General features: G+C 38.8%; 1 protein-coding gene across 1 annotated transcript; it reads left to right on the top strand.

The window, feature by feature from the left end:
* Positions 1-2,704: 2,704 nt before the first annotated feature.
* On the top strand, positions 2,705-22,025 carry LOC136818268 (uncharacterized). Its single transcript, XM_067074647.1, has 9 exons — positions 2,705-2,870; positions 17,619-17,925; positions 18,219-18,278; positions 18,381-18,470; positions 19,732-19,824; positions 20,025-20,072; positions 20,742-20,804; positions 21,430-21,509; positions 21,881-22,025. The coding sequence occupies exons 1-9, from the start codon at positions 2,795-2,797 to the stop codon at positions 21,931-21,933; spliced, it is 870 nt and encodes a 289-aa protein (XP_066930748.1). The 5' UTR covers positions 2,705-2,794; the 3' UTR covers positions 21,934-22,025.

The raw sequence follows: 22,025 nt of genomic DNA, 5'->3' as shown, positions 1-22,025 counted from the left end.
CTTGTTTGACGAAAACTATTTTCTATTTTGTTTGTCAGTTGAAATCTCCTGTTTGTTTATCGCTTTCATCGTTGTCAAACACAGTGTAAAAAAGCTTGTTCTGTGTCTCTTCTATATTACGAATCAAAAATCATAGGACGAAATTTTTTTTCTCGGATGGTTGCTACAGGATTGTTTCATTATACTCTTGTTATTGAAAATTATAAGCATTGGGTTTTTTGGTCCACTCATTATGACATTTGCTACTTAAAAAGGAGCAGAATAAAGTTAGTCACTATACTATATGTTGCGACCGCAGTCGAAATGGATCGCTTGTGATTGCGTACGTGTTTGTGTAGCCTTTAAAAAAATTCGCTTTCGTTGAAGTACAGCATTTCGTCTCACTTAGGGCAATCGGAACTTCATTGAATTTTCGGATAATAAACCTTTTACAGAGATAAAATCATCGGAAACCCTACACATGTTCTCAGTTGGACTGTTTATACGAAAAACAATTTTACCTTTTTTGCAACAACAATGCAATGTTTTCACCAAATTAAATACTGTTGATCCCAGGGTCAGTTTCTCTGAGACAGATGTGTACTTTAATCAGTCGTAAAATTTCCAGGCAGATGTAAATGAAAAAGGCAGTTTCATGCAAAACAGAATCAAGTTGATGAAGGAGCCATATGTTGATTTGGACAACTCTCTGGAGGTTAAGTACGGACAAACCTCAAAATGAAAAACCACATCAATCAGAAATGTCATGTTATGAGATTATCTTTTCAAAATCTATTTATTTTTATCAGGGAGATGATCAGACTAAATTTCTTTAGGATAGCATACATATGTTAAATGAAATGCTAAAAACAGTCGATAGCTTAATTATCGCCCTATTCTTTTCGGAGGTAACTCTCTTCAAAATGCAGCTCTTTATTAACATTTCGTCGTGTTTATCTTGATATGACTCACACGCTTTTTTTAATCATTTTTCATTTCATCATGGATATTCTTATCTTTTTCTTTTTGGCGAAAATCATCCTAAAATATTTTTACGGTATTCTTAGGTTAAGATCGAAATTTAACCTAGATTTAACATGCTTTAAAAATGGCATTCTTAGGTTCAGCTAAATTCCATGATGGTGATTTTCTTACCATATTCTTAATTTTTTGGCTTATTTCATCATGGACGGTCTTATAAAGTGTATTCTTATAAAAAAAAGCGTGTATTCGATTAATTCCAGCTGACTAGCTGAATTTATTTGTTTTTTTCAAAGATTACCCGTCATGCAGTATTTTTCACTTTTTATACAGCGATTAAGGTAGTGCATTAAATCGGATACGTGCTTTCGAGTTTATCGAAAGTTTTGTTTATGGAGTGTTTCGCATTATGAAGTGCTAATCCCTGTGTTGTAAAAAGTAGGGAAATATTTAATGAATTAGCTATTCCTTAACGTTCCTTCTATCATTTTGATTTATTACAGCTTTCCATCTTTTTCGCATCTAACTGCAGCTTTATATTTGTTTTTGTTTGTGATTTTTGAACGTTCGGAAGGAAATATACGTTCATAAGCAATTTAATGTAACCGTCTGAGTTCAGCTTATTCGTTTGTTTATATTGTGGTTTTGGCATTGTTTTTGTTCTTTTTTCGAACACTCAAAATTATAAATGAAGATTATCGGTCATGGTTGAGCTTTAGTTAGCTTTTTGTTTGTTTTTATCAATATTTTTCCGAATGATTTCTTTCAAGGTCGCATCAGAGAAGTAAACAGAATACGCTTTTATAAAAAATTTCTCACATCTCTCATTCGATTTATGAGACGGAAGGTGTTGGGAAAACTCATTCCATTATTCCTTGTAAACCTTTCTCCCACTGAAAAAAAACTGAAAAATTCCATTTCGTGTCAAACAAACACTTCTTACTAGTATAGAGTTTTGATTCGAACCATAACCTACGAGACGTCTTATACTGTGAAGCACCTTGGAATTCCTATGGAGAAATATTTCGATTCACTTCAACGTTTGTTTTGATTCGTCGCGGCCATATTTGAATCTTTATGAGAAGTCCTATGGTTTGATATTTTTTCGTATTGAAACACAGTATGCGGTTGAGTGGCCTCACTGCCATCTTTGATTGTAAAATCAACCTTTTTCAATCAAAGTTTTCGTTTAGCGATATTTTAACCAGCTACGGTAATTCGACTGTCTGTTCTTTTGGAAAATACTTCTGAAGAAATCAAAAATTGTCATGAAAGAGATTACTTGAAAAAATCAGACTAAAGTTTTATGCTTGCGAATTGATGAAGAAGTCATTTGATATTGAGGAGGAAGCTACTCATTTTTCGTGATCCCTTTTGACTGAACTTTCACCTAAAAACAAATTTCCAAACTACGCAACAAATCTTGCAGAAAGAGGTCTGGTTTTCAATTTGGGGGGAAATACTTACCCCGCACACCAATTCATGCACGTTTTTAGAGTCAGCATCCGTTAAGCCTTATTGTTGCGGCGAATAACTGAAAACTTAATCTAAAAATGTTGAACTTTTGGCTCCCAGTGGTCTTAAATAATCCTATCATGGCGAGAACATATGGCCATCTTCAATTATTGATCGTTCCTATAACTTTCTTTCCATTTCAGAGAAACACTTGAAATCCTTCAAAACTTCAAAACAATCACTGAAAGCTGAAAAGACACAAAGAAAGAGATGCTCCTGGTTTGATTATCCAGTCTTGCAGCATTTCCTACTTTCAAAAGAATCCACGCATACCTGATTGCCAAGCTTGTTTTTTGGAGAACGGAGCGCTCATTTCAACATGGTGAACACCAAGGCAATGTGCGTTCTGGTGATGTTACATCAATGTCTTTTTGTCCGTGCAATTTCTCTTGTTGGTAAGGATGATTTGGATTACGTTTAACGGTCATAGTATGAAAATAAAATTCTACTTCCCTTCAAAATCACCCGAAGCAAATAAATATGCAAATATTGTGCATACTCCACCTCAAGGGGCACAGAAGGTTCCTTTCTTATTTTCATTTTCAATTTTTTCACATAGACTCGACATATTCTCACTTTTAACTCTCTTGGCCTTGGGACTTTTCCAAAAGCCGATTAAAATAAAATATTTTTACATGCTCCACAAAATACTTCATTTACAAAATATCCTCATTGATGTAACTCTGAAACATATTATATTCAACAAACTTCGAAACCTCAAAAAATCCAAAACTTTACATAATTTCGAACACTTTGAGGGGTCCATCAATTTCATCCACTGATATTTTACAAATTACATAGCTGTTTTAGGATAACGATCGCAAATGTCCCGAAATATCACACCATGCTATGTCCAGTACACAGGCGAATATGCGGTGGTCAACCAGAATTATACTTTGAGTTTGACAAGATTTATCTCCTAAATATTGGAAATCGATTTTGAAAAAATATTAGGGAGATAAAATTCAAAAAAATATGACTATTTTTTCCATAAGTCTATTCTCCCTAATAAAAACATGAAATAAATATGCAAAACATTAAGGACACACAGACACACCAGATTTTAGTTGACCGTGGCTCGGCCGTCGAGAATTATTGATTTGTCTCTGGGGAAATTCGCTTGTCCAAAATCAGATCAAATCTCCGGGAAAATGCAGTGGTAAAATTGAAAGGAGATATTTGAGACATTCTTACCAAATTTTAGTTGACCGTGGCTCGGCCGTCGAGAATTATTCATTTGTCTCTGGGGAAATTCACTCGTCCAAAATCATATCAAATCTCCGGGAAAATGCGGTGGTAAAATTGAAAGGAGATATTTGAGACATTCTTACCAAATTTTAGTTGACCGTGGCTCGGCCGTCGAGAATTATTGATTTGTCTCTGGGGAAATTCGCTTGTCCAAAATCAGATCAAATCTCCGGGAAAATGCAGTGGTAAAATTGAAAGGAGATATTTGAGACATTCTTACCAAATTTTAGTTGACCGTGGCTCGGCCGTCGAGAATTATTGATTTGTCTCTGGGGAAATTCGCTCGTCCAAAATCATATCAAATCTCCGGGAAAATGCGGTGGTAAAATTGAAAGGAGATATTTGAGACATTCTTACCAAATTTTAGTTGATAGTTGACCGTGGCTCGGCCGTCGATAATTATTGATTTGTCTCTGGGGAAATTCGCTTGTCCAAAATCAGATCAAATCTCCGGGAAAATGCAGTGGTAAAATAGAAAGGAGATATTTGAGACATTCTTACCAAATTTTAGTTGACCGTGGCTCGGCCGTCGAGAATTATTGATTTGTCTCTGGGGAAATTCGCTCGTCCAAAATCAGATCAAATCTCCGGGAAAATGCGGTGGTAAAATTGAAAGGAGATATTTGAGACATTCTTACCAAATTTTAGCTGACCGTGGCTCGGCCGTCGAGAATTATTGATTTGTCTCTGGGGAAATTCGCTTGTCCAAAATCAGATCAAATCTCCGGGAAAATGCAGTGGTAAAATTGAAAGGAGATATTTGAGACATTCTTACCAAATTTTAGTTGACCGTGGCTCGGCCGTCGAGAATTATTGATTTGTCTCTGGGGAAATTCGCTCGTCCAAAATCAGATCAAATCTCCGGGAAAATGCGGTGGTAAAATTGAAAGGAGATATTTGAGACATTCTTACCAAATTTTAGCTGACCGTGGCTCGGCCGTCGAGAATTATTGATTTGTCTCTGGGGAAATTCGCTTGTCCAAAATCAGATCAAATCTCCGGGAAAATGCAGTGGTAAAATAGAAAGGAGATATTTGAGACATTCTTACCAAATTTTAGTTGACCGTGGCTCGGCCGTCGAGAATTATTGATTTGTCTCTGGGGAAATTCGCTTGTCCAAAATCAGATCAAATCTCCGGGAAAATGCAGGTGGTAAAATTGAAAGGAGATATTTGAGACATTCTTACCAAATTTTAGTTGACCGTGGCTCGGCCGTCGAGAATTATTGATTTGTCTCTGGGGAAATTCGCTTGTCCAAAATCAGATCAAATCTCCGGGAAAATGCAGTGGTAAAATTGAAAGGAGATATTTGAGACATTCTTACCAAATTTTAGTTGACCGTGGCTCGGCCGTCGAGAATTATTGATTTGTCTCTGGGGAAATTCGCTTGTCCAAAATCAGATCAAATCTCCGGGAAAATGCGGTGGTAAAATTGAAAGGAGATATTTGAGACATTCTTACCAAATTTTAGTTGATAGTTGACCGTGGCTCGGCCGTCGATAATTATTGATTTGTCTCTGGGGAAATTCGCTTGTCCAAAATCAGATCAAATCTCCGGGAAAATGCGGTGGTAAAATTGAAAGGAGATATTTAAGACATTCTTACCAAATTTTAGTTGACCGTGGCTCGGCCGTCGAGAATTATTGATTTGTCTCTGGGGAAATTCGCTTGTCCAAAATCAGATCAAATCTCCGGGAAAATGCGGTGGTAAAATTGAAAGGAGATATTTGAGACATTCTTACCAAATTTTAGCTGACCGTGGCTCGGCCGTCGAGAATTATTGATTTGTCTCTGGGGAAATTCGCTTGTCCAAAATCAGATCAAATCTCCGGGAAAATGCGGTGGTAAAATTGAAAGGAGATATTTGAGACATTCTTACCAAATTTTAGTTGACCGTGGCTCGGCCGTCGAGAATTATTGATTTGTCTCTGGGGAAATTCGCTTGTCCAAAATCAGATCAAATCTCCGGGAAAATGCGGTGGTAAAATTGAAAGGAGATATTTGAAGACATTCTTACCAAATTTTAGTTGACCGTGGCTCGGCCGTCGAGAATTATTGATTTGTCTCTGGGGAAATTCGCTCGTCCAAAATCAGATCAAATCTCCGGGAAAATGCGGTGGTAAAATTGAAAGGAGATATTTGAGACATTCTTACCAAATTTTAGTTGACCGTGGCTCGGCCGTCGAGAATTATTGATTTGTCTCTGGGGAAATTCGCTTGTCCAAAATCAGATCAAATCTCCGGGAAAATGCAGGTGGTAAAATTGAAAGGAGATATTTGAGACATTCTTACCAAATTTTAGCTGACCGTGGCTCGGCCGTCGAGAATTATTGATTTGTCTCTGGGGAAATTCGCTTGTCCAAAATCAGATCAAATCTCCGGGAAAATGCGGTGGTAAAATTGAAAGGAGATATTTGAGACATTCTTACCAAATTTTAGTTGACCGTGGCTCGGCCGTCGAGAATTATTGATTTGTCTCTGGGGAAATTCGCTTGTCCAAAATCAGATCAAATCTCCGGGAAAATGCGGTGGTAAAATTGAAAGGAGATATTTGAGACATTCTTACCAAATTTTAGTTGACCGTGGCTCGGCCGTCGAGAATTATTGATTTGTCTCTGGGGAAATTCGCTTGTCCAAAATCAGATCAAATCTCCGGGAAAATGCGGTGGTAAAATTGAAAGGAGATATTTAAGACATTCTTACCAAATTTTAGCTTGACCGTGGCTCGGCCGTCGAGAATTATTGATTTGTCTCTGGGGAAATTCGCTTGTCCAAAATCAGATCAAATCTCCGGGAAAATGCGGTGGTAAAATTGAAAGGAGATATTTGAGACATTCTTACCAAATTTTAGTTGACCGTGGCTCGGCCGTCGAGAATTATTGATTTGTCTCTGGGGAAATTCGCTTGTCCAAAATCAGATCAAATCTCCGGGAAAATGCGGTGGTAAAATTGAAAGGAGATATTTGAGACATTCTTACCAAATTTTAGTTGACCGTGGCTCGGCCGTCGAGAATTATTGATTTGTCTCTGGGGAAATTCGCTTGTCCAAAATCAGATCAAATCTCCGGGAAAATGCGGTGGTAAAATTGAAAGGAGATATTTGAGACATTCTTACCAAATTTTAGCTGACCGTGGCTCGGCCGTCGAGAATTATTGATTTGTCTCTGGGGAAATTCGCTTGTCCAAAATCAGATCAAATCTCCGGGAAAATGCGGTGGTAAAATTGAAAGGAGATATTTGAGACATTCTTACCAAATTTTAGTTGACCGTGGCTCGGCCGTCGAGAATTATTGATTTGTCTCTGGGGAAATTCGCTTGTCCAAAATCAGATCAAATCTCCGGGAAAATGCGGTGGTAAAATTGAAAGGAGATATTTGAGACATTCTTACCAAATTTTAGTTGACCGTGGCTCGGCCGTCGAGAATTATTGATTTGTCTCTGGGGAAATTCGCTTGTCCAAAATCAGATCAAATCTCCGGGAAAATGCGGTGGTAAAATTGAAAGGAGATATTTGAGACATTCTTACCAAATTTTAGTTGACCGTGGCTCGGCCGTCGAGAATTATTGATTTGTCTCTGGGGAAATTCGCTTGTCCAAAATCAGATCAAATCTCCGGGAAAATGCAGGTGGTAAAATTGAAAGGAGATATTTGAAGACATTCTTACCAAATTTTAGTTGACCGTGGCTCGGCCGTCGAGAATTATTGATTTGTCTCTGGGGAAATTCGCTTGTCCAAAATCAGATCAAATCTCCGGGAAAATGCGGTGGTAAAATTGAAAGGAGATATTTGAGACATTCTTACCAAATTTTAGTTGACCGTGGCTCGGCCGTCGAGAATTATTGATTTGTCTCTGGGGAAATTCGCTTGTCCAAAATCAGATCCAAATCTCCGGGAAAATGCGGTGGTAAAATTGAAAGGAGATATTTGAAGACATTCTTACCAAATTTTAGTTGACCGTGGCTCGGCCGTCGAGAATTATTGATTTGTCTCTGGGGAAATTCGCTTGTCCAAAATCAGATCAAATCTCCGGGAAAATGCGGTGGTAAAATTGAAAGGAGATATTTGAGACATTCTTACCAAATTTTAGTTGACCGTGGCTCGGCCGTCGAGAATTATTGATTTGTCTCTGGGGAAATTCGCTTGTCCAAAATCAGATCAAATCTCCGGGAAAATGCGGTGGTAAAATTGAAAGGAGATATTTGAGACATTCTTACCAAATTTTAGTTGACCGTGGCTCGGCCGTCGAGAATTATTGATTTGTCTCTGGGGAAATTCGCTTGTCCAAAATCAGACCAAATCTCCGGGAAAATGCGGTGGTAAAATTGAAAGGAGATATTTGAGACATTCTTACCAAATTTTAGTTGACCGTGGCTCGGCCGTCGAGAATTATTGATTTGTCTCTGGGGAAATTCGCTTGTCCAAAATCAGATCAAATCTCCGGGAAAATGCGGTGGTAAAATTGAAAGGAGATATTTGAGACATTCTTACCAAATTTTAGTTGACCGTGGCTCGGCCGTCGAGAATTATTGATTTGTCTCTGGGGAAATTCGCTTGTCCAAAATCAGATCAAATCTCCGGGAAAATGCGGTGGTAAAATTGAAAGGAGATATTTGAGACATTCTTACCAAATTTTAGTTGACCGTGGCTCGGCCGTCGAGAATTATTGATTTGTCTCTGGGGAAATTCGCTTGTCCAAAATCAGATCAAATCTCCGGGAAAATGCGGTGGTAAAATTGAAAGGAGATATTTGAAGACATTCTTACCAAATTTTAGTTGACCGTGGCTCGGCCGTCGAGAATTATTGATTTGTCTCTGGGGAAATTCGCTTGTCCAAAATCAGATCAAATCTCCGGGAAAATGCGGTGGTAAAATTGAAAGGAGATATTTGAGACATTCTTACCAAATTTTAGTTGACCGTGGCTCGGCCGTCGAGAATTATTGATTTGTCTCTGGGGAAATTCGCTTGTCCAAAATCAGACCAAATCTCCGGGAAAATGCGGTGGTAAAATTGAAAGGAGATATTTAAGACATTCTTACCAAATTTTAGTTGACCGTGGCTCGGCCGTCGAGAATTATTGATTTGTCTCTGGGGAAATTCGCTTGTCCAAAATCAGATCAAATCTCCGGGAAAATGCGGTGGTAAAATTGAAAGGAGATATTTGAAGACATTCTTACCAAATTTTAGTTGACCGTGGCTCGGCCGTCGAGAATTATTGATTTGTCTCTGGGGAAATTCGCTTGTCCAAAATCAGATCAAATCTCCGGGAAAATGCGGTGGTAAAATTGAAAGGAGATATTTGAAGACATTCTTACCAAATTTTAGTTGACCGTGGCTCGGCCGTCGAGAATTATTGATTTGTCTCTGGGGAAATTCGCTTGTCCAAAATCAGATCAAATCTCCGGGAAAATGCGGTGGTAAAATTGAAAGGAGATATTTGAGACATTCTTACCAAATTTTAGTTGACCGTGGCTCGGCCGTCGAGAATTATTGATTTGTCTCTGGGGAAATTCGCTTGTCCAAAATCAGATCAAATCTCCGGGAAAATGCGGTGGTAAAATTGAAAGGAGATATTTGAGACATTCTTACCAAATTTTAGTTGACCGTGGCTCGGCCGTCGAGAATTATTGATTTGTCTCTGGGGAAATTCGCTTGTCCAAAATCAGACCAAATCTCCGGGAAAATGCGGTGGTAAAATTGAAAGGAGATATTTAAGACATTCTTACCAAATTTTAGTTGACCGTGGCTCGGCCGTCGAGAATTATTGATTTGTCTCTGGGGAAATTCGCTTGTCCAAAATCAGATCAAATCTCCGGGAAAATGCAGGTGGTAAAATTGAAAGGAGATATTTAAGACATTCTTACCAAATTTTAGTTGACCGTGGCTCGGCCGTCGAGAATTATTGATTTGTCTCTGGGGAAATTCGCTAGTCCAAAATCAGATCAAATCTCCGGGAAAATGCGGTGGTAAAATTGAAAGGAGATATTTAAGACATTCTTACCAAATTTTAGTTGACCGTGGCTCGGCCGTCGAGAATTATTGATTTGTCTCTGGGGAAATTCGCTTGTCCAAAATCAGATCAAATCTCCGGGAAAATGCGGTGGTAAAATTGAAAGGAGATATTTAAGACATTCTTACCAAATTTTAGTTGACCGTGGCTCGGCCGTCGAGAATTATTGATTTGTCTCTGGGGAAATTCGCTTGTCCAAAATCAGATCAAATCTCCGGGAAAATGCGGTGGTAAAATTGAAAGGAGATATTTAAGACATTCTTACCAAATTTTAGTTGACCGTGGCTCGGCCGTCGAGAATTATTGATTTGTCTCTGGGGAAATTCGCTTGTCCAAAATCAGATCAAATCTCCGGGAAAATGCGGTGGTAAAATTGAAAGGAGATATTTGAGACATTCTTACCAAATTTTAGTTGACCGTGGCTCGGCCGTCGAGAATTATTGATTTGTCTCTGGGGAAATTCGCTTGTCCAAAATCAGATCAAATCTCCGGGAAAATGCGGTGGTAAAATTGAAAGGAGATATTTGAAGACATTCTTACCAAATTTTAGTTGACCGTGGCTCGGCCGTCGAGAATTATTGATTTGTCTCTGGGGAAATTCGCTTGTCCAAAATCAGATCAAATCTCCGGGAAAATGCGGTGGTAAAATTGAAAGGAGATATTTGAAGACATTCTTACCAAATTTTAGTTGACCGTGGCTCGGCCGTCGAGAATTATTGATTTGTCTCTGGGGAAATTCGCTTGTCCAAAATCAGATCAAATCTCCGGGAAAATGCGGTGGTAAAATTGAAAGGAGATATTTGAGACATTCTTACCAAATTTTAGTTGACCGTGGCTCGGCCGTCGAGAATTATTGATTTGTCTCTGGGGAAATTCGCTTGTCCAAAATCAGATCAAATCTCCGGGAAAATGCGGTGGTAAAATTGAAAGGAGATATTTGAGACATTCTTACCAAATTTTAGTTGACCGTGGCTCGGCCGTCGAGAATTATTGATTTGTCTCTGGGGAAATTCGCTTGTCCAAAATCAGATCAAATCTCCGGGAAAATGCAGTGGTAAAATTGAAAGGAGATATTTGAGACATTCTTACCAAATTTTAGTTGACCGTGGCTCGGCCGTCGAGAATTATTGATTTGTCTCTGGGGAAATTCGCTTGTCCAAAATCAGATCAAATCTCCGGGAAAATGCGGTGGTAAAATTGAAAGGAGATATTTGAGACATTCTTACCAAATTTTAGCTGACCGTGGCTCGGCCGTCGAGAATTATTGATTTGTCTCTGGGGAAATTCGCTTGTCCAAAATCAGATCAAATCTCCGGGAAAATGCAGTGGTAAAATTGAAAGGAGATATTTGAGACATTCTTACCAAATTTTAGTTGACCGTGGCTCGGCCGTCGAGAATTATTGATTTGTCTCTGGGGAAATTCGCTTGTCCAAAATCAGATCAAATCTCCGGGAAAATGCAGTGGTAAAATTGAAAGGAGATATTTGAGACATTCTTACCAAATTTTAGTTGACCGTGGCTCGGCCGTCGAGAATTATTGATTTGTCTCTGGGGAAATTCGCTTGTCCAAAATCAGATCAAATCTCCGGGAAAATGCAGTGGTAAAATTGAAAGGAGATATCTAAGACATTCTTACCAAATTTGAGTTGACCGTGGCTCGGCCGTCAAGAATTATTGATTTGTCTCTGGGGAAATTCGCTTGTCCAAAATCAGATCAAATCTCCGGAAAATGCAGTGGTAAACTAGAAAGGGATATTTGACATTCTTACCAAATTTAGTGACCGTGGCTCGACCTTGAATTAATGATTTGTCTCTGGGAAATTCGCTGTTCAAATCAGATCAAATCTCCGGGAAATGCAGTGGTAAAATTGAAAAGAGATTTGAGAATTTCTACCAATTTAGCTGACTGTGGCTCGGCCATCGAGAATTATTGATTTGTCTCTGGGGAAATTCGCTTGTCCCAAAATCATTAAAATCGGGAAAATGCGGTGGTAAAATTGAAGGAGATATTTGAGAATTCTTACCAATTTTAGCTGATGTGGCTCGGCCGTCGAGAATTATTGATTGTTTGGGAAATTCGCTTGTCCAAAATCAGATCAAATCTCGGGAAAATGCTGGTGGTAACATGAAGGAGATATTGAGACATTCTACCAAATTTTAGCTGACCGTGGCTCGGCCGTCGAGAATTATTGATTTGTTCGGAAATTCGCTTGTCAAAACAGATCCATCTCCGGGAAAATGCAGTGGTAAAATGAAAAGGAGATATTTAGACATTCTTACCAAATTTTAGCTACGTGGCTCGGCCGTCGGAATTATTGATTTGTCTCTGGGGAATTGCTTGTCCAAAATCAGATCAAATCTCGGGAACATATTTGCAAAGTGACCGGCTAAAATAGAAATCTCCGGGAGATATTTGAGATTCTTACCAATTTTAGTTGACCGGGCTAGGCGTCGAAATTATTGATTTCTCTGGGGAAATTCGCTAGTCCAAAAAGATCAAATCTCCGGGAAAATGCGGTGGTAAAATTGAAAGGAGATATTTAGGAAATTCTTACAAATTTTCAGTTGGACCGTGGCGGACGTCCAAAATTTTATTGTTCTGGGAAATCGCTTGTCCAAATCAGATTCAAATCTCCGGGGGAAAATGCGGGTGTTGTAAAATGAAAGAGATATTGAGCATTCTTACCAAATTTTAGTTGACCGTGGCTCGGCCGTCGAGAATTATTGATTTGTCTCTGGGGAAATTTGCTTGTCCAAAATCAGATCAAATCTCCGGGAAAATGCGGTGGTAAAATTGAAAGGAGATTTGAACATTCTTACCAAATTTAGCTGACCTGGCTCGGCCATCGAGAATTATGATTTGTCTCTGGGGAATTCGCTTGTCCAAAATCAGATCAAATCCCGGGGAATCAGCCTTGGTGAAGAAAGGACGGCTTGAGACATTTTACCGTGACGTGGCTCGGCCGTCCAGAATTATTGATTTGTTTCTGGGGAAATTCGCTTGTCCAATCAGATCAAATCCCGGGAAAATGCGGTGGTAAAATTGAAAGGAGATATTGAGGACCTTTACCAAATTTTAGCTGACCGTGGCTCGGCCGTCGAGAATTATTGATTTGTCTCTGGGGAAATTTTCTTGTCCAAAAACAGATCAAATCTCCGGGAAAATGCGGTGGTAAAATTGAAAGGAGATATTTGAGATATTCTTACCAAATTTTAGATGACTGTGGCTCGGCCATCGAGAATTATTGATTTGTCTCTGGGGAAATTCGCTTGTCCAAAATCAGATCAAATCTCCGGGAAAATGCGGTGGTAAAATTGAAAGGAGATATTTGAGACATTCTTACCAAATTTCAGTTGACCGTGGCTCGGCCGTCCAGAATTATTGATTTGTTTCTGGGGAAATTCGCTTGTCCAAAATCAGATCAAATCTCCGGGAAAATGCGGTGGTAACATTGGAAGGAAATATTTGAGACATTCTTACCAAATTTTGGTTGACCGTGGCTCGGCCGTCCAGAATTATTGATTAGTCTCTGGGGAAATTCGCTAGTCCAAAATCAGACCAAATCTTCGGGAAAATGCGGTGGTAAAATTGAAAGGAGATATTTGAGACATTCTTACCAAATTTTAGTTGACCGTGGCTCGGCCGTCGAGAATTATTGATTTATCTCTGGGGAAATTCGCTAGTCCAAAATCAAACCAAATCTCTGGGAAAATACGGTGGTAAAATTGAAAGGAGATATCTAAGACAGTCTTACCAAATTTTAGTTGACCGTGGCTAGGCCGTATAGAATAATTGATTTGTCTCTGGGGAAATTCGCTTGTCCAAAATCAGATCAAATCTCCGGGAAAATGCGGTGGTAAAATTGGAGGGAGATAGGCCGTCGTTTTGGTGTGTGTAGGCTAGAAACTGATTAAAATTCGAGCCGTTAGTAACAACCCTGTGGGGCCTAGGGCACCGAGTATACACCCAGCACAGTGACAAGCCGTCGTTCTGGTGTGTGTAGGCTAGAAACTGATTAAAATTCGAGCCGTTACTAGCAACCCTGCGGGGCCTAGGGCGCCGAGTATACACCCGGCACAGTGACAAGCCGTCGTTTTGGTGTGTGTAGCTTATCCTATTAGCATTTAGCTATTGAATGAGTATAAAAACTTTAGAAAAGAACGTTGATTTGCAGGTTTCTACACAAAGGGTTAAACCTGATTGAAATTCGAGCCGTTACTAGCAACCCTGCGGGGCCTAGGGCGCCGAGTATACACCCGGCACAGTGACAAGCCGTCGTTTTGGTGTGTGTAGGCTAGAACCTGATTGAAATTCGAGCCATTACTAGTAACCCTGTGGAACCCAGAATTTTGTAATAGCTGATTACTGAACAGTAAATCACTTAATCCAAAAGAATCCAAAAGTTAGTGATCAGTTTCTTATAAACAACATGCTTATAAGAAAAATACTGATACTTACCTATTGAATAAGTATAAAAACTTTAGAAAAGATTATTGATTTGCAGGTTTCTACACAAAGGGTTAAACCTGTTTGAAATTCGAGCCGTTACTAGCAACCCTGCGGGGCCTAGGGCGCCGAGTATACACCCGGCACAGTGACAAGCCGTCGTTTTGGTGTGTGTAGGCTAGAACCTGAATGAAATTCGAGCCATTACTAGTAACCCTGTGGAACCCAGAATTTCGTAATAGCTGATTACTGAACAGTAAATCACTTAATCCAAAAGTTAGTGATCAGTTTCCTATAAAGAACATGCTTATATAAGAAAAATACTGATACTTACCTTGTGTACCGCCCCTTTGTTACTTTGTAATAACTGATTTCCGAAAAGTAAAATTACCTTCAATCAAGAATTATATATTTGATCCTATAAAGAAAATGCTTACCTTGTGACCATTTCTTATTTATTCTTTGTTTACTTTGTAAAAACTAATTACCGAAAAGTATATGGCTGTCTGTCAAGAGTTATTAATTTGATTCTTATAAAGTAGATGCTTATCAGAAAATTAAACATGCTCATATTGTGCAATGTTCCTTGCTTACTTTGTAAAAACTAATTACCGAAAGGTATATGGCTGTTGACCAGGAGTTATTGATTTGATTCTTATAAAGAAGGTGCTTATAGGAAAAATAAATAAGCTGGTACTATGCGCCGTCCCTTGTTTACTTTGTAAGACTAATTACCGAAAAGTTTATGGATGTCTATGAAGAGTTACTGATTTGAATCCTATAAAGTAGATGCTTATAAGAAAAATAAACATGCTCATATTGTGCAATGTCCCTTGTTTACTTTGTAAAAGCTAATTACCGAAAGGTATATGGCTGTTAATCAAGAGTTATTGATTTGATTCTTATAAGAATTTAGCTCATATGTTGTTTGGACCACCGAATTTCCCCGAGGAAAGACTTATTCTGGACGCCCCGACCCCCCCGTCACTAGGGGTGTGTGTTTCAAATAAATTTGACCACCGCATTTTCCCGGCATTTATGTGATTTTGGCCACCGAATTTCCCAGGAGATAAACTACTTATTCTGGACGCCCGAACCACCGTCAACCAAGATATGGTGTGTGTGTTTCAAATATCTCCTTCAATTTGACCACCGCTTTCCGGAGATTTTAGTGATTTTGGACCACCGAATTCCCCGGAGACAAAACTTACTTATTCTGGACGACCTGACACCCGAGCCACGTCAACCAAGATTTTGGTGTGTGTGTTTCAAATTCCTTCTTTGACCACCGCATTTTCCCGGAGTTTAAGTGATTTTGGACCACCGAATTTCCCCGGAGAAAATTACTATTCTGGACGCCCGAGCCACCGTCAACCAAATTGGTGGTGTGTTTCAAATAACTCCTTCTAATTTGACCACCGCATTTTCCCGGGAGACTGATTTTGGACCACCGAATTTCCCCGACAAATTACTTATTTGACCCGAGCCACCGCAACCAAGATGGGTTGTGTGTGTTTCAATATCTCCTTCTAATTGACCACCGCATTTCCCGGAGATTTGACTGATTTTGGACCACCGATTTCCCGGGACAAACTTATTCTGGACGCCCGAGCCACCGTCAACCAATATGGGTGTGTGTTTCAAATACTCCTTCTAATTTGACCACCGCATTTTCCCGGAGATTTTACGTGATTTTGGACCACCGAATTTCCCGGGGATAAACTACTTATTCTGGACACCCGAGCCACCGTCAACCAAGATATGGTGTGTGTGTTTCAAATAACTCCTTCTAATTTGACCACCGCATTTTCCCGGAGATTTTAAGTGATTTTGGACCACCGAATTTCCCCAGAGACAAATTACTTATTCTGGACGCCCGAGCCACCGTCAACCAAAATATGGTGTGTGTGTTTCAAATATCTCCGTCTAATTTGACCACCGCATTTTCCCGGAGATTTTGACTGATTTTGGACCACCGAATTTCCCCGGAGACAAACTACTTATTCTGGACGCCCGAGCCATCGTCAACCAAGATATGGTGTGTGTTTCAAATATCTCTTTCTAATTTAACCAACGCATTTTCCCGAAGATTTTAAGTGATTTTGGACCACCGAATTTCCCCGGAGACAAATTACTTATTCTGGACGCCCGAGCCACCGTCAACCAAGATATGGTGTGTGTGTTTCAAATAACTCTTTCTAATTTGACCACCGCATTTTCCCGGAGATTTTAAGTGATTTTGGACCACCGAATTTCCCCGGAGACAAATTACTTATTCTGGACGCCCGAGCCACCGTCAACCAAAATATGGTGTGAGTGTTTCAAATATCTTCTTCTAATTTGACCACCGCATTTTCCCGGAGATTTTGACTGATTTTGGATCACCGAATTTCCCCAGAGACAAACTACTTATTCTGGACGCCCGAGCCATCGTCAACCAAGATATGGTGTGTGTGTTTCAAATATCTCATTCTAATTTGACCACCGCATTTTCCCGGAGATTTTGACTGATTTTGGACCACCGAATTTCCTCGGAGATAAACTACTTATTCTGGACGCCCGAGCCACTGTCAACCAAGATATGGTGTGTGTGTGTTTCAAATATCTCCTTCTAATTTGACCACCACATTTTCCCGGAGATTTTGACTGATTTTAGACCACCGAATTTCCCCAGAGACAAACTACTTATTCTGGACGCCCGAGCCACCGTCAACCAATATTTGGTGTGTGTGTTTCAAATATTTCCTTCTAATTTGACCACTGCATTTTCCCGGAGATTTTAAGTGATTTTGGATCACCGAATTTCCCCGGAGACAAATTACTTATTCTGGACGCCCGAGCCACCACCGAATCATCCCGGAAAATGTAGTCGAAACTGTACATTATCTATTTGCGTTTTGACCACCGCGTTTCGCCGGAGAGAAACTGATGATATTGGACCAATGCATTACTCCTGGGAATGGCTACTAAAATTCGACCACCACATTATCCCCGAAACTTTAGTCGAAAATGGTATATTAGGGAGATAATGATATAAATCTTTTGCGAAAGTCTTTCGCCGGAGACCAGTGCAAATTTTCCTCAGTACTGGACATGAGTGAACTTTATCCTACCGGGAGTAATCCTGGTTGGATACTGGATGATGTGGTATTTTATAAAAGATCCGAAAGCAAAAGCTCAATCAGAAGAAAATTCTAGTCTACTGAGATAGGGATGTGAAGTGAATTTCAAGTAATTCCTGGTACGCGAGTTTCGTCATAGAACTGGAAACGTAACTTAAATTACTCGGCTTGGAGATCTTTACTTTGTATGATTTATTAGAGAGTTTTTAAGGGAATCTTATCGGTGACCAGAATTTCAGATTCTTTTCGGTTCTTCTTGACAACAATACCTGATTTTTATGCAATGACAATAACGTTTCTGATTTCTTTTATCCAGACTCAGATACTTCTCACAGGGACATTACAAACCAGCTCCACCATCATCAGGCAAAGCGCAGCACGAATAACGACAACGCATCTCAAACGAACTCGATCGATCAGAACGCGCGTACTTACGATATCCCTCCAACGCCAAGAGCTTCCAAATCAACATTGCAGCCGAGTAGTGGGGAGCTACCAGAACAACACGTGCACAGAAAGAAGCATGACCACCCTGCATGGCTTGTGTACACCAGTGCTGTACCAACTGTTGTGATTTTTGTCGTTTGTGTCATCATCATCTTCATCAAAACTCACAATCAAACGTATGTAGTGCATACTTCGCATTGTTATTTTGCTCACCGGGAAAACCACAGCTTAGTTTTCTCTGATATTTAACCTGTGGAGACGGACTGAATGTGCCTCCAAAAGAATCATCAATCTTTTTCACAGTGTGAAATACATACTTTGCCGTGCTATTGTCTTGCTTAAAATGATTTTTATCGAATTCCGTTTCACAAGACTTTTGTATCTTCACGGTAGATTTTTCATTTGCAAAGGGTTGAGTAAATCGAATTAGGGTCGAAATTTCCAACTGCCTTCTTTTTTTCTCTTTCAGCGAAGATTCAATGCACGAATCAGTCGAGCGACCAGTTCCCGTTAAAAAGAAGAAATCAAAGTTAGTATCATCTCATTTACTCTGACTAAATTTTGACAAAAACTTCATGTAAGTCCATCCTACCATTTTCTCTGTTTCAACGAAATCTTGTATCTATTTCAGACAAAAGCTCAACCAAGAGGTTTACGATAATATGTTGGCAAAATTCAAAGATGACAAAAATCGCAAACGGTCTTTTGTTGGTAGAAAAAGGTAAGAAGGAAATTTATCAGCAGGTTACTGAGACAGACAATGGTATAATATCTTTTGTGTCAGAACCTTCATTGAAGCCCTCCAGCCGACCTTCAATTCACGCATTCATGCAATTTTTTTTTAATTTTCACGCATTCACGCAAGTGAAAAAGCCCATTCACACATTCACACAAACCGCTGGGGGCCTTAATTATAAGTTAACTCGACTCGAGTGAGCAGCCACTAACTTTACTCTAACGTAGCCAATAAACTCTGCACATACGCGTTCACCATTCATAACGTACCCTCATAACCGTTGCTTATCTTGCACTTTAATTCATATTTTTCAGCGGTGGCATTCGGAACCTCTTTGAACTTGAATATTCTGAAGTCTAAATTATCATGGAGTCCGCTTTTTAATTATTTGTTGTTGTTTAGACCTTGTAGTAATAGAAAGATTTTGTATTTTATCCGTATAGCTTATTCAATTTCAAAGAATTTATTCAAGTTTTATTGAATCGCTGTATACTTTTGATATGATCAACTTGCTCTCCCTCCTATTTTGAAAATTCCCAAACTTTCGCACCAGGGAAATGTTTTCTACCTCAAGCAAACTTTTTAATGGTTTCAACTTTCGTCACTAAAGTGGATTCCTTATAAAATCGAGCATAAACCCCGAAAAATCTTGAAAAATATTTTTACATCTTCAAGCAAAGCTTGTAACGGTCAAAAACTATTCCAATAATTTGAGCTATGTTGATCATATCATACAAAAGAGAAGACTCGAGTATTTTGTAGTGGCAAAGAATTTACAGTGACAGCAGATCCATATATCATCATCGACTTAAAAACTTTTCAAAAGAGGATTTTACAGATTGGTCTAGCCGATAAGATTTCTAATGTTTCATCATATTTTTATTTTGAAGGATCAGTTATAAAAGATTTCAATTTAACCTTTTTGTATAAGTAAGCTCAAGTAGATTACAAACGCTGTTGACAAGTTAACTGTCTCCTCCTGTCAAAGTACGCGAGATATGATAAAAAGTCTGTTAGTATGATATGAACGGAGATAACGTAGTGAAATTCAAGGCTAACGTAATGTAAATTTCAAGGCTAAAGATACATTTCGAAGAGAGTTTATTTGAGAATCCTAATTAAGTTCAAAACTTGAAAATATTCATCCAATAGTGATTGTGGGAAAGCTTTTCCTCTTTCTCTGTACTGGTCATTTTAAAACTCATTTAAAATCATTCAATCCTTTAATTTATATTTTCAACTTCAGTTCACAGATTCGTATTGAGGGTATGGGCAGTAGAAGTCCCAAAAGTTTGGCAAGAAAACACATCATCATTGGTCAACTGGCTGAAGAAGACCTGTAAGAATGATATCCTAGACTCCCATAACTCGAACCTCTTTAACTCGAATGTTTCGAACTCGAACAAAATATTTGGCACTCAGGAGCATTTCTTAATAAGGTCTAATGAAAAGTCTTTGCAATTGATTCTACAATCACTGAAAAAAATTTTATTATCAGCAGGTCGAAGTTCTTAACATTGATAAATTTTTTCCTTTTAGTCAACCGGACGGAAATTCTTCTGCTCTTGGACAATTAGTGCAGCTAAGGTCAGTTTTATAGCTAGATAAATTTTTTAATAAAAAAAATAAGTCAGAGGCTCAGATCGTTTTTCTATATTTCCTTACACTTTAAGAAAATTCAGAGCTTTTTCACTCAGGAACTTGTAATAACTACTTATTCCGAGAATATTACTAGTCATTTTATTAACACGAATTAAAGAAATTTCGTGTTAATAAAAACCCCCTTAATTAAAACCAGCCGCTGTTTCCTTGAAAAAGCAGAAAAATTCGTGTTAATTTCCGACCGTGCAAATTTCAAGGCCGTTGACTACTTGCCTAGTAATATTTGTGTAATAAGGTAATTGTCGCGTATTCCTTTCCAATACGGGAATGAGATTCATACAAATGAACAGTCGCCATGAAAGGGTGAAAAATTCCGAAAATGAATATAGTATTTTACCGTCGTCCTCAATCGAATAGGATCTAAACGAATCATAAGTTAACCGTCTCCGTCACAGAAAACACGCATACCTTATCGGGGAAAACTGACGAAAATTTGGACAAGTGACGAATATTTTCCCCGACGAAAATTTTCCCCGACGAAGTTTTCCCCGACGAAGTTTTCCCCGATATACATAAACTCGCTGTTAAGGAAACTTTGCCAGTGGTCATGAAAGGTTGAAAACTTTCGAATAAACTTAGTTGTTACATTTCTAGTACGCACACGTTCATTGGTTCAAGCCTTGTGGAAGATATCGAACCTCCAACATGGCAAGAACAGTAAGTTCAAATTTAATATATAAAATTCATTTGCAATCCCATGTGCACGATTTTTGGCATTTGTAGGGGGTGTACAAACTATGTATGCTATAGGATTGAGGTGAAATATTGGACCATGCTATCGTTCGTTCGAATAAAAGGATAGTGAAAGAGGAAAATAAAATGCGTGAGTGTCAGTTTTCAACAGCCGTATAGCAGTATGTAAAAAAATTATCGGTGGTGAGTTTAAAACAAGACCGTCAAACTTTATCGGCTGTAAACTCTTTACGGCTAAATAACCCGTTTGCGAATATTTGACTTTTTTCTTAGATGTAGTGATTTGTCTTAGACTATAGCATTGTCTAGGTAGAAATGCACTGGCCTTGTTCCTTAGTTGTTTACGCTGGGTTAACGCACTTAATCCAAAAACTGTTGATATCGCACGCTGGTAGACTCCTAGACCGCTCAATACATGCCCAGGTATCCTCTGTAAAACAGAGGACGATCTTCATGTAATAGATTTTTTTTCAATCTTGGAAATTAAATTACATAGTTTGACCAACGAAATCGAATTTCTGACTCATCTTTCTTCTTGACTAAGTGATGTGCTTAAACTTTGTTCTAAAATTGATGATCGTCCTTTCAGAGCGAAAGAGCAAGCGAAGAAAGATCTTTCTGAGCAACTTATGATGGAATATGATGAAAATGACGCATTGCTACCCGAAGGTATTTCCATTCTTCTACTATTGCTCACTGAACAAACTTTCTCCTAGTCCCTTAGCTCGTCTGATATGGCGCTCATGAAAGTTTGAGCTGACATCGTATCAATCGTTCCTAGTCTCTCAGTGCTGGGTACGAAATACTAATTGTAATGGAAACGGACAAAATTGTTTCCTTCTTTTTAAAAGTAGCAAATACTAAGAATGTTGAATATTTAACACAATTACAATGAGTATTCAGTCAGAACCCTTCACCTTGGAAACTAGTTGTCTTTCGTCTGATATGTCACATATATTTTTAGCAGGTATTTCGATCAGTGGTTTTGATCACTGGCATTGTATACTCTGATCTAATCATTTCTTTCAACCCAATTTTAGATCTGGAGGACGTTTTCCGAAACTTTGGAAACTGGGAAGAATCGCTTATATGAATGCAAATGTTTCAGCAGTCTACTTTAAAAGTATGACTTATTTGTGCAAGGGGCATTCTAGAAATCAACTGGTCCAACGAGAATGTTGCTGA

Source organism: Clytia hemisphaerica, unplaced genomic scaffold, assembly GCF_902728285.1.
Source record: "Clytia hemisphaerica strain Z4C2 unplaced genomic scaffold, Clytia hemisphaerica genome assembly, whole genome shotgun sequence".
Classification (NCBI taxonomy): Eukaryota; Metazoa; Cnidaria; class Hydrozoa; order Leptothecata; family Clytiidae; genus Clytia; species Clytia hemisphaerica.
This window is presented reverse-complemented; position numbering and strand designations above follow the sequence as displayed.

Excerpts from the sequence above, each read along its gene's own strand:
- LOC136818268 (XM_067074647.1), top strand. The coding sequence starts at position 2,795 with ATGGTGAACACCAAGGCAATGTGCGTTCTGGTGATGTTACATCAATGT. Across the intron at positions 18,471-19,731 it reads TCTTTTGTTGGTAGAAAAAG|TTCACAGATTCGTATTGAGG; the intron begins GTAAGAAGGAAA and ends TTTCAACTTCAG. Across the intron at positions 19,825-20,024 it reads CAACTGGCTGAAGAAGACCT|TCAACCGGACGGAAATTCTT; the intron begins GTAAGAATGATA and ends TTTTCCTTTTAG.